This window comes from Gekko japonicus, unplaced genomic scaffold (genome assembly GCF_001447785.1).
Source record: "Gekko japonicus isolate JY-2015 unplaced genomic scaffold, Gekko_japonicus_V1.1 scaffold608, whole genome shotgun sequence".
Taxonomy (NCBI): domain Eukaryota; kingdom Metazoa; phylum Chordata; class Lepidosauria; order Squamata; family Gekkonidae; genus Gekko; species Gekko japonicus.
Genome location: NW_015162497.1, coordinates 621,816 through 635,321, shown reverse-complemented (window position 1 = coordinate 635,321; position 13,506 = coordinate 621,816). Strand labels below are relative to the sequence as shown.

The 13,506-nt window shown below is 41.6% G+C and overlaps 1 protein-coding gene across 1 annotated transcript in view; it reads right to left on the bottom strand.

Moving 5' to 3' along the window:
• LOC107106002 (contactin-4-like) overlaps positions 1 to 13,506 on the bottom strand; it is a gene marked incomplete at its 3' end in the record, with an annotated part of 340,090 nt that overhangs the window by 322,724 nt on the left and 3,860 nt on the right. The window contains exons 3-4 of the mRNA XM_015406077.1: positions 9,207 to 9,333; positions 4,799 to 4,974 (exon numbers count right to left, since the gene is read on the bottom strand). Coding sequence (XP_015261563.1) covers positions 4,799 to 4,974; positions 9,207 to 9,333 — 303 coding nt within the window. The remainder of the gene's footprint in view (positions 1 to 4,798; positions 4,975 to 9,206; positions 9,334 to 13,506) is intronic.

Genomic DNA, 13,506 nt, shown 5'->3' with positions numbered 1-13,506 from the left:
CCACCCCCACCCACTCCAGGGCCGACATCCAGCCGCAGGGTCCGTTTCCCCCCACCCAACCCCACTCACTCCAGGGCCGGCGACTGGAGGTGCAAATCTCCGGCCGCCCGTTCCGTTTCCACCCCCCCCACTCCAGGACCGGAGACAGGAGGCAGAAGCCTCTGGTCACCCACTCCCTTCCCCTCCCCCACCACCCACTCCCAACAGGCACTGAGGGGAATGTAGGGTTGCCAGCTCTAAGGAGGGAAATACCTGGAGGTTTGGGGGGTGGATTCTGTAGAGGGCAGCATTGGGCGGGGGGGGGGCGGAAGGACTCAGCAGGTATAATGTCATAGGGTCTACCCTCCAAAGCATCCATTTTCTCCAGGGGAACTGATCTCTGTCATCTGGAGATCAATTGTAGCAGTGGGAGATCTCCAGGTCCCACCTGGAGATTGGCAACCCTAGGGGGAAGTCAGCTGCACAGCAGGGGGTTGAAGAGAATGGTTTGATGGCTGCTGGGCCAAGATTGGCAACAATAGTTCCCCAGGAGCCCCATCGTAAATGCACCAAACAATTCCTCAAGATTTTCCAAAACACTTCTCTGTTTTGGGCTCCTGGGGAACTTTGAAGTAGCACCAAAGCTTTAAGATCTCTCCAGCTGTCACCTGGAGACTGGCAACAGCTTGTCTGGAGTGTGGGCAGCATGGCATTGTATCTGTCTGAGGTCCCCCTCTTCCTCCTCCTCCTCAAATCCCACCCTCAGCAGGCTTCATCCCTAAAATATCCTGGAAGTTTCCAACCTGGAGTTGGCAACCCTATCTGCCTGTCTGTCTTAAGTTTTACAACCCCCCCCCCACACACACACACAGCCTCTGCCTAGGGAGCAGCTGACATCATTCTCCTCTCCCAACTGAAAATTCCAACTGCCTTGGGGGGGGGTGAGTTTGAGGTGTGGAATGGAGTGTAGTCCAATCAGCTTCCATATGTAAATGACCTTGGAACGCTGGCCGGGACTGCACAAAGCAGCCAATGAACCCAGCCAGTGTCTTCCGAGTGGCAGTTTTTTCGGCCTAACACTAAAGGAGTGCATTTTAGAACTTTGGCACCCAAAACTCTTTTATTATAAGGGAGAGATTAAGGTCAGTGGCAAAACACTAGCCAAATTAATTTTCATCTTCCATGTGGGTAGAAGATGGAGCCAGGCTGGTATCTTTGACATATGATACGATTACAACACAAGCTTTCGGAACTGCTTGGCTATGAATAATAATATATTAAACCTTAGCTTGATTGAGAGGTTTCCTTGATTTGTGAGATCTGGGATACTGTAGAACACCTAGATACCAAAGGAAGAGGCAGGCCAAAAGCAGTATTTATGAGCCAATCTCCCTGACAAAGTGAAATGTGCCATTATTAGTCTCCAGAAGGCTGTTCATTACCTATCTTTCACAAGAGCATTTTTCAGTCATGAAGCAAACACCACCAGGTTAAACAGAGCTGGATAGTGTATTGTAAATTATTCTGGCAAATACAAGGCTTTTCTTTCCCAAGAGCATTACTTTTCACTACCTATCATCTTTTGGTATGCATTCAAGGAGGCCTTGTATAAAAACTGGCTTTCAGTTTGGTTTATGTTTTAAAATGTTCAGGTTCAGTGAGGTTAGCATGAGGTTAGCATTTATAAAACAATCAGCACAATAATTTGCAAAATTAAAGTGCTGGCTAGGAAATGGCCAACAAGAAAAAAAATGAGGCTCATTCAAAAAGTTAATCACATACTTACATTGTTTAATGTTATCTTTGAGCTACGTTACATCTGAAAAAGCTACTCATAGCTATCCTACTGCTAATTAGGGTTTCCAGGTCTGGGTTGGAAAATACCTGGAGACTTTGGGGATGGATCCAGGAAAGGGCAGGGTTTGGGGAGGGGAGGGGCCTCAGCATGGTACAATGCCATAGAGTCCACCCTTCAAAGCAGCCATTTTCTCCAGGGGAGCTGATCTCTGTCAGCTGGAGATCAGCTGTAAAAGCGGGAGATCTCCAGGCCCCACCTGGAGGCTGGCGATCCTACTGCTAATTCACAAAGGGAGCTAGGCCAGCCACCTTTCCCACTGAAACAGGTGTGTGTCATCAATTCAGATATTATGGTTTATATTCCCAAACAGGAATGTGTGAAAGACTACCTCATGTCTTTGAAGCATGACATTGGCCTTTTATCCATGGGACTGACAATTTGAGAAAATGTCTGCATAGACTGACATCTAGGATTTTTATTTCTACAACCAGATTTCAGGAAGTCTAGGGACGACACTAGCCTAGGCCCATTATGAGATGCCTGATTTGGGGGGGGGGGGGAAGAAGGAGGAGGAAGAGGAAGAGGAGGAGATTGGATTTATACCCCACCCTTCACTTCCCAAAGGAGTCTCAGAGCGGCTTACAACCTCCTTTCCCTTCCCCACAACAGACACCCTGTGAAGTAGGTGGGGCTGAGAGAGCTCTGACAGAAACTGCTCTTTTTCAAGAACAGCTGTGCCAGAACTATGGCTTGCCCAAGGTAATCCAGCAGGTGCAAATGAAGGAGTGGGGAATCGAACCCGGTTCTCCCAGATTAGAGTCCACACATTTAACCACTACACCAAACTGGCTCATCTACTTTCTGTTTGCACTATGAAAGAAGACAGCAGACAGGAAGGGACTGGTGTGACACAAGATGAGACTAGTATGGAGGTAAGTTCAAAGCAAGCTGAACTAGAAGGATGGGCAGCACCCATCTTTAAAACTCTTCCTCTGTCCCCAGCTGCTCTTTCACCTCTTTGTATGACATGTCAGGAGATAAGGCCCACAATATTTTATTTATTTATTTATTTATACTTTCGATTTCTAGACCGCTCAACCCCCGAAGGGGCCACACATTGAGGGGAAATAACTACCTATCAGGCACCCATGGCAGGGTCTTGGTTGTTGTTTCTGCTGAAGTTCTTAGTTCCGGGTGACGACGTCTCGGCACAGATCTTCTTCGACCGCAGCGACTCCTTCCGGGGATGGTCTCTCACAAACAGATGAGCAAGCAGTGGACACTAGTAAAATGCACCTAGCTTCTTCTTACACAGCCAGCTGCTACCACTCAGCTGATGTGGTGGCATTTGAAAGGAAGGTGAGCTTGCTCTGAACTTGGGGTTGCTTACGGGCTATATGAGTGACCTTGGATGGCCAAATGTGGCCCATGGACTAAGGTATGTGAAACTATAGCAAAAAGGAATGTTGTGGACCCTACTTAAAGTGAATTCGTATAGCTTCAGGATGGTGTAAGGTGGGATTTCAGGGCAGAGGTGGTTGTGACTATGCTAAAGTCATAGCATTCTTTGTGTCTGCCGGGGTGGGGGTCTGTCCCATCAAAGGCGCTAATTATGCAAAGTTCTTAAGGGCTCTGAAGCCCTGGCAAAGTATTATTTCCAGAGATCTCTGTGATGAAAATTGTTATTACTAAGACTCTGTGCTTAATTAAGCCCCTCCCCTTCACATGCCCCTCCCAGCTAAAAGAAAGGCTAGGGGCAGTGACAAAGAACTACATTTTTCTGAGATTTCAAAGAAGACTCATGAATAGCCAGAGATCTCTTTTTTCAGTATTTCTATGAAAGTATAGGAAACAGTACAGCCAGTCCAAATTGAGATGGGAAGTGGGGAATTCAACCATTTCAGAGCCCCCCCCCCCTTTGGAGAAAACTGTATCCTTCCTGTCCAAAGCATAAGTAACTCAGCATTAATATATCTATCAGTGTTCATAATTAGAAGAGATGTGCCTGGAGAGCAAGAATATAATATCCTAATCCCTGACCTACTTCTTCCTCATCTTTTATATAAAACTATCCAGAGCAACTGGGGGTAGAGAAGAATGGTCTAAGAGAAAAGTATCCTAGAGATTGATAAACCTATCACAAGGATGTCCTCCATAACAGGCTAGGAAAACCAAACAACAAAGAAAAAATATGTCAAGACAATCCATTTAAACTGTATCATCAAGTGGGTTCAATCAGCTGAGCTTCACAAACAAGGATCTTAATCTTAGGAATACTTTGTTAAAAAAAGATGTGTGACCTTTCAGGATATGCTGAAATATGTAGTTTATCAAACAGTTGTATTATGTAACATCACATCATACTTCATAAATAAAGGCAAACCTGAACTAGTAAAATAAATGTCTTTGTGCTAAATAATGCCTTTGGGACGGGGGGGGGGAACTATGTAACTTCCCAGCTGGAAGAACTTGACAGACAAAACCATGGATAAAACATGTGCCACAGAAGTTGAAACAATTTACAAACAGTGGCAGAAAAATAATCTGACCACCCTTAATGGCATGTAAGGTCAAAGGACAGTGGTACTCCAAAAATGCCACTGCCACATGCATTCATCAAATCTCACACTATGTACACATAACATAAACACAGCATTTGGGGTTTTTGTTTTTTTGAAGTCTTCAGATACCTTAGATCACTATATGGGTACATTTATCCTCTTAATGATTTCCCATGCTCTGCCATGTATCCCCTTTCCTCTTTTAAACAAACAAACAAACAAACAAACAAACACTAAAATTTAGGGAGGCAACCAGGCTCAGTTCAGTGATGTACTCATCAAGAACCTGTCAAAATATTTGAACTTCCAAACAGAGCACGTATTTGTTCTACAAATCAAGAGGCATTCTAAATGGAATAATATAGAAGCTTTTCATAATACATCAATTTTATAGCCTTTTCCCCTCCAACATTATGTTACAACAATGTAATATTTGCCATGTGATATAATTGCTACTTACATGCAAATTGAAGTTTAGCTTCTCTGCTAACAATTGTTCCAAACGAGTTTGTTGCTATGCACTGGTATGTTCCAGCATCTTGAGTTTTATTGGGATTATTGATCAACAAGCTGCCTTCAACCACACTGTAGCGGTAATCCATACCAATGTCAACAATGGTTCCATTTAACTTCCACCTATAGTACAAAAATGCCAGTAGTTGAATTTTGCTAACCTTACAAGATTTCTACTTTTTTGTGTGTGAAAAAAATGGAGGAAAAATACATTCTTTTTATTTTCAAACCTGTATGAAAACAAAATTTCTGCCTAAAACCAAAAGGATGTAACATATAACCTGATGAGTGTATATTATTCACAAACATGATTAATGCTTACATCCTTGCTGCTGCTGATGCACCTTGTGATTAATTATTTTCACAGAGCCATACAGCTCTAGGGCTAGAACACCTTCATTAAGTCAAGGGCCTCCATACTGAATATTAGCTCCATACTAGCTATCTAATTCAGACTTTAACAGAACAACTGATGACATAAAAGGTAAAATAAATCATAATACAATAAGGATGAAGTTGCATATATATAATTTAAAAAAAAAAAAAAAAAGATCAACAATACACCACCACAAGATCCAAATGGTTTTTCCAAGGATAAGATCCAGAAAAAGAAAAAAGAAAAAAACCACAACTCTCTTGGTGGGTTTATTTTTTTTTTCCTTCAGCCTTAGGTGTTTGTTTTACAGTTCAGAAAATTTCATAGTTTCCCCCCCCCTCTCTCTGAGATTCTCTCCATGTTAAAACACTGCCATCTTTATAGCCTATAATGGAGCATTTATTCTGCTTGTAATAGCATATTTTCACACTGCAGCTTTAACTCAGGGCTCCACACACCATTTATAATTTAGGACACTATAAATGCCATTATCTCAGTTTTACAGATCTAGAAGATGAGCAGAAATTAGCTACTCCCTCTCTATTTATGGAGCTGCTCTAGACTCCTATATTATGTCTGAATATACTCCCTCCTCCATAATTTCACAACAGATGTTTTATTATCCATCCACAGGACAATCCCCCCACCCATTATTTTGCAGATCTGCTGCACAGAGTGTAGCCACTCCACATTTCACAATAAATTAAATTGATTCAGACTTCACAGAACCATTCCTCAGAAGCTCTGGTTTCACAAAGGAATAAATTATCTCAGCTGACTTTAGGTGTTGTATAAATATGGCTCTAGAATTTAGGACAAAATTGTGAAGTATAGAAATCATGACACACAGTATTCCCTCCCTTTCTTTAAGAAACTGAGAGCAAAAAGAATGCTAGTTATTTCTCAGTACAATCCTAAACCCCATCTCTGAACAGTTTAGGATAGTGATTAAACCCTATGATGGTGCATTCTGAAGATTCACCAATTTATCTGAAGATACACCAATATTAAGTTGTCTCAGAACTTGGCTGATATAACACTGGCACTGGTATACAAATAAGCAGGGCTCTAGTCGGGGGGGAGCTCTCAGGTATGGAGCTCCGGAAGAGAACCTCTAGGGGGCGGGGCGGTCACGTGGTGAAGCCCCGCCCCCTTCTTCACCCCGCCCTCTGCTTCGATCCTCATTCCGTTCGGGAATGAGGACGAAGCAGGAGGGTAAGTAGCTGGGCCTTCTGACACACTTCCGGTGATGTCAGGGGGTGTGGCCTTCTGTCACTTCCAGTGATGTCAGGGGGCGTGGCATATGCAAATAAGTTATGCTAATGAGTTATGCTAATGAGCTCCGGCAGCTCTTTTTCTACAACAAGACCCCTGCAAATAAGCAGCATCAGGGACATGCTGAGGGAAGAGCAAGAATTAGTGCCTAAGCCTCTCCAAGACCAGTCTCCCACCACCACTGTGCTGGCATACTGTTATAGCAGCAAAACCCCTGGCATTGTTTTTAAAATCCCCTTTAAACACATGGAAAATAAAAACACAAATTCCTTCTCAGCCTCCCACCCTGTTCCTGAGAAAGGTACAGCTTAGGATATCAAGTCAGTCTGTGATGAAGGGATTCCCCCCCCCCCATGCATAAGGGAGCACTTTCTACAACGATTCGGGGGTGGTGGTGGTAACATTGTTGTAGCATATTCCTAACTCTTCTCTGCTGATATCCATTAACACCCATCAACTCATAAAGCTGCCTTGTAGTGAATCAGATCATTGGTCCATCTAGGTCAGTTCTGTCTACTCAGACTGGCCGTGGCTCTCCAAGTTCTCAGGGGAGTTGAACCTGAGACCTTCTGCATGCTTAGCAGATGCTCTGCCACTTAGTCATACCCCTTCAGACACAGACACCAAAGGGAAGCCCCTCAAGGTGGAGCCTAAAGTTCTTCTGGAATGCTACTGCAAGGGAGATGGTGAAGGTTCTCAGGTTGCACACTAACAGCATCTGCTAAACAGCCTGCACAACATGGGATGGGCAGGTCTAGACAGGCCACAAATGCTGCAAGAACAAATGGTAGTGGGTGGTGGTGATGAACTCCTGAGTGCAGCAGGGAGATGGGCATGCAGGTTGGGGCAGCTAGTCAGCATGAGAAGACAATCTCCAGTAATTATGTTTAATGGGGCTGTGCCTGGGACTCCTTTCTAGGCTTCCTAGCCACGTGTAGAATTTACATTAGGAACTTTGCATATCTTATGCTTGTGTCTTCCCACTGTGCCATGCCGTTCTTTTCAGTTTTCTCTGCTCTGATATATAGGACCAGTGTCAACCCCAAGACAGAAGCAAAAATCTTAATGCCCTCGGTGATGTCTTGCTCCTATGCACATTGTTGGATGTGCAGTTAGAGGATTGCTCTTGAGAGAGTTGTGGACCACAACTGCCCATCCTGAGCCCTTGTGCAGGAGAGGTCTTTGGTGTTCCATCAGGATTGTCTGTGCTAAGTGAACTACAAAATATGGCATGTTTTGGCTGGAGTGGCTATATTTTGTTCCCTGGGTGTGTACCAGGAAAAAGGGGATCCTTTAAAGGCTTCTAGCCAGCAGGGGCCCATGCGCCTGAATTCTAAGTTATGAACTGCAACTTGGAGTTCAGGCTTGTAGCCTGCGGTGGCCCCTCTCCCTCCCCTCTGCAAGATTTAAAAGGCTCTCCAGCTGATCTGCTGGCCACGTGCTCCCCAATCAGAGCAGCTGGCTGGTGGTGGGCTGAAGCCCCCAAAATTGAGGAAAACCCCGCCCAGACTGGAAGTCTGGCAACCCTAAGTGCAGGACACTGCCTAGCCCAAAATGAAACAAAATGGATGCCAGTCAGGAACCAGTCTGGGCAGGTATTTTGGAAGTGTGAGCCAGAGTACATTTTGCCCTGTATCTGTAGCACCCTGCTTCCCAGCAGTGTGTGTGTGTGTTCCTGGTACCAACTAGATACACTCCCACTTTGTGGGCTTCTTCTCTTCATGAAAGGCTGGCCATTTTACCGCTTCTGCACACCTTCTTCAAGATCAGTAATTACTCCCTTTCCCTAAAATCAATTTCACCCTTACACCCTGCCTTTTCTTAGTTAGCTGTTGTGTGTGTTTATGGTGTGCATTTTTGTTTTATTCTTTTCTGCTAAATAAAAACCTTTCTGGTTGAATATCTGCCTGGTTTGACAGTTCTTTAAAAGGAAAAATCCTTGTATACATAGGTGGAGAATCCCAACTACCCCTCTTACTCTGTCTCCTTAAAGCAAATTCCCCCAACTAATTAGGAGACTGCCCATTTGGGCAACAACATTTGCAGAATCCATAAAGCAGATTCACTCTGGGGCTCCTCTCTGTCATGTCACAAGACTCCTTCCAGTGGAAAAAGCTGTGCTCCCTTTTTTCTCTCCCTTGATATGTTCTGCATATGGATGGTGGCAGCCTTATGTTGCGGATGAGATTATAGTGTGTGCTGATTGGCTCTTTCAATTGGTCTGCCACAAAGATGTCACTGGTACACCACTCCACAAATACTGGGTTGCAGCAGAAGTGTTGCTATGGGGCCTGCACCTTGATAAGGGTTCCCCCCCTTTCACATACATCCCCCATAAAATTGTGCAAGGTTTTGTTTTGTTTTTTTCCAGAATTCTCAGAGTTTAGACATCTGCCATCTGTTTTTATGGGCAACAACCCATATACCAAATCATGGGTGGCTTTGCATTTAGGTGGTGTTTTTAGATGAGCTCTGGACCATAGAAACCACAATAAATTGGTTACTCTTCAAATTGCCATGAGATTGTTGCTGATTTGCTGCTACAAGAGCTTCATAGCTACACTCTCACATTTAACATGTTAAACTAGCCCTGGTGATGTGCTTAAGGTTTACTGGAGTAGTTCCAATTAAATCAGCAGAATACAATTTTTTTTATTCCTTGCTTCAGAACAGTGCTTAAAAAGTGAATAAATGTGCAACAAACCTTATTATTGGTTTAGGATTTCCCTTCACTTCACAGTTCAATTTGACTTTCTTTTCTTCAGAATTGAGTGCAAAAACAACATTGCTTGGTTCCTGGATGAAAACTGGTCCATGAAGTGTGTTGTCATCTACAGTATAAACAACAATAAAATATATATTCACTTTAAATTAAATTATTATCATCAACATGAAGAACCAGGCTCCACAGTTCTATAAATCCTTTAAGAAGTTGAAGTCCTACCCAAATAAGCAGACTAACAAAAAACGTAAATGCTAACAAAACAAATATAATATTAGAATTAGAATAAGACCAGGGTGGTGGCAGCAAGTAAATTGCTAAGTTTATTAGAAAATACAAAAATAAGCTATAAACATATATTCAAATATGTCAGAAACATGAAAACAGCCATGGACGCAGTCATGCAGTTCACTTAAATGATGGGAAAAGATTGCTTGAAGGAGATTAGAAAGTTTGGAAAGCAGATACAAGAATTCTTAGCATCAGTCTCCACTATGAAAGGTTCTGTTTCTGAAACATTTCCTGTAAATGGGTCATCTAAACAACTATGTCAAAAAGTATATGACAAAAGATGAAATAACAAATTTACCAATTAACAAGTCTCTGGGAACAGACAATAGCTACCTGAGAGGTCAAATGCAAAAATTGTTGATTTAATAAAATTATACAATTTAATTGAAATTGTCTGAGTGTTTCTGGGCATAGTTCAGAGTGCTTGCTCTTTGCTTTAAGGTCCTAAATGTCTTGGGGCCAGGATACTTGAAGGATCACCTCCTCTCATACTGTCCAGCCCATCAGGTAAGATGTTACTCACAAGCCTTACACTCTATGAAGAAGAAGATATTGGATTTATACCCAACCCTTCACTACCCAAAGGAATCTCAGAGTGGTTTAAAATCTTCTTTCCTTTACCCTCCCCACAACAGACACCTTGTGAGGTAGGTGGGACTGAAAGATTTCTTTTGAGAACTGCTCATGAGAGAACAGCTCTGAAAGAACTTGTAACTGACCCAAGGTCACACCAGCAGCTGTACGTGGACGAGTGGGGATTCAAACCCATTTCTCCCAGATTAGAGTCTGCACTCATAACCACTACACCAAACTGGCTCAAATGTTTGAATGTTCACTGCCTTGGGGACCCTAATCGGGTGTAAAGGCAGTGTAAACACATTTCTTTTCAATTAATAATTTTATTTTCTCACAACAGAAACAAAAACAAAACTCAACATCCAACAGATAAAAAAGCAGTAGAATGCCTTATCCAATACAGATACATTGGGTAACATGTCATATAACTATTAGCATGAACTAACCAATCCACAGATTGCATATGTCTTGCTTCTTCAGTATCATTACTCTTAAAAATGTAATAGTGCTGCATAAAAAGTTTTTTGGAACTATATTGCTATTTGATAAGTATTCTAATATGGGAAACCAAATTGCATAAAACATATTCTGTTTTTTCACTGTGTTTCCCATTGTTGTATTTTTTGTAACCCGACTGTATACAAAGTATTTCCATAGTTTATTCTGCCAACAGTAAAGGGATGGGGCTTCTTTCTTTTTCCAATATTGAGCTATGGAAATCCTGGCTATTGCAATTAATATTGCTACTTCTGGTTGTTTTTTCCCCCTATCAATGGGCATTAAACCTAGTTCCAGTACTACTGACTCCAAGATTCACGTAAATTGATCCCAGTTATAACAGTAATTTGAGCCAAGATTTGTTTCCAAAAGGCCTGAATAAGTGGACAGTGCCACCAGCAATGTGCAAAATCCCCCAACTGCCCACATTTTTTCCAGCATTTAGCTGGTATTTTTGGGTTTATTTTCTGGAGGACAGATGGGGTTGCATACCACCTGTGGAGAACTTTAAAAGTATTGAATCTAATATTGAAGACTTATGAAGTGTTATTAGGTAGTGACCAGATTGTTTGCCAAGTTTCCATTGGATATGATCATTTACAGTCTAAGTGCCATTGTTTTTGGCTAGCAAGCCAAGCTGTATTATTTATTGCACATAGAATTTTGTATATTCTAGATACTAAACCTTTTAGTTCTCCCTGTTGATTTTTTAAAATAACCTCAAATTCTGTTAGTGGTGGTGAGAACACTTGTTGGTTCTGTAGGTGTTGTAGCATATTTGTAAGTTGTAGGTACTTAAACCACGGAATTCCCCCCCCCCCCAGTTTCCCCTCTATTTCTGTTTTTTCTAAAATTTTGCCCTTATGTACTAGGTCAGACAGGTTTCGCAGACCTACAGCTTCCCAATTTTTAAAAGCTATTTTCTCTTTTCCAGGTTGGAACCACTGCTGGTTGGTATAGACTGAGAAGCGGGAGATTTTCGGTAGTAACACAGATCTGTGTTTGTCCCATATTGCTAAGGAGTTTTTTAAAAATTAATTTTATGTATCTATTTCTTGTCTATATTTGGCATCCTTCCAGTATACTTCTGGCAAAGAAGCCTCTTTACAATCTGCTTCTATTATATGTTGCCAGTTTGGTTTACTGCTTGTCCTCAATATTCTGGTTATATTAGAAATCATTGTTGCTTCATAATATAATTGTAGATCCGGGAAGTCTAATCCACCATCTTTTGTTGTTTTTTCCTCAGTGTACTAAATTTAATTCTGGGTCTTTTGTAATACCAGAAAAAATTGGTCATGTACTTTTGCCATTTCGCCAAATCTTTGGTGTCTATAAAAATGGGCAAGGCCCTGAATAAAAATAAAAATTTAGGAAATATAAAACATTTGACAATATTGATTTTGTCTGCCCATGTAAAGCCTTGTTTCTTCCATTGTTTAAATTTTTGTTGCATGTTGTTTACTACTTCCAGAAAGTTGCATTTTGCAAAGTCTAAGTCTTGTGGGATAAGTATTCCCAGGCATCTCCAGCTGTTAGAGAACCATTTAAAAGGATATGACTTTTGTAATGTTGTGATTGTAGTCTTATTTTAATTGGAATTATTTTAGATTTATTTATCTTTAGGTCTGTTATTTCTTGGACTTCTTGGAATTTTTTTTGAATAGCCTTTAGAGATTGTGCTGGGTTTGATAGATAAATTAGCAGATTGTCTGCATACATATTTAATAAATGTTCTTGACCTCCAATGGTGATTCCTGTGACCTCTAAGCTCAGTGTCATAATGCTGGCCAGAGGCTCAATAGCTAGAGCAACTAATAGAGGTGACAGGGGGCAGCCCTGTCTAGTCCCTCTCTGCATAGTAAAGGACCTACTGACCAAGTTATCCACTCGTACTTTGGTAGTGGGGTTATTATAAATAGAACATATCGCATTTACAAATTGCTTACCAAAATCCATATTTTAAATAATATTTTAAATACTCTATGTTAATACTATCAAATGCTTTTTCTAAATCAACTGTTAACAAAATTGTATCTTGATTTTGACCTTTACAATGGGAGATGATATGTAATGTCCTGTGTATATTATCCATCATGGTATGGTTGGGAATAAATCCTGTTTGATCAGGGTTTATGCATTCTGAGATGACTGACTGGAGCCTCTTGGCTAGCACTGTGAAAAGAATTTTTGAATTGCAATTTAACAAAGCTATTGGCCTGTAGGACGCAGGCATATTCAAATCTTTATTCTCTTTAGGGATGGTGATTAAAATAGCTTCTCCCCAAGATGAGGGTTTGTTTCCCCTGATTAGTACACTATTACAAATCTTTGTTAATGGGTTTACTAGTTCTTTGCAAAAAGCTTTATAAAATTCCAGGGTGAATCTATCACCACCTGGGGCCATGTTTGATTTAAGATATGTAATGGCTTCTTGGATTTCTTTTGTTGAGAGTGGTTGGTCTAATAAAGCTTTGTGTGTTGCTGATAGGGGCTTACAAGTTTTGTATTTTTGGAAGAAAATTTTAATTTTTTCCTCCTGTGTATTTGTGGGTGTGTATAGTTTTTCGTAATATTTGGCAAAACAGGCAGCTATTTCTGGTGGGGAGGTATGTTTCACCTTATTCTCATCAGTTAACAAGAAAACCCTACATTCTATGCATTTGCAGTTAACCCGCTATTTTAAAATCTTTAATGTTTTTGGGTTTCTCTGCCAGTAACATTGCTTTATATATAAAGCTAGGGAGCAAAGCGTGTTGTGGATGAAGACAACGGGCCCTAGAAAGGTAGGGAGGGTGGGTGGCAGATAGATAGAGGAAGGAAGGAAGGAAGGAAGGAAGGAAGGAAGGAAGGAAGGAAGGAAGGAAGGAAGGAAGGAGAGGGGGGGAAGCAGAGACCGGCAGAAAGGCAGACCAGA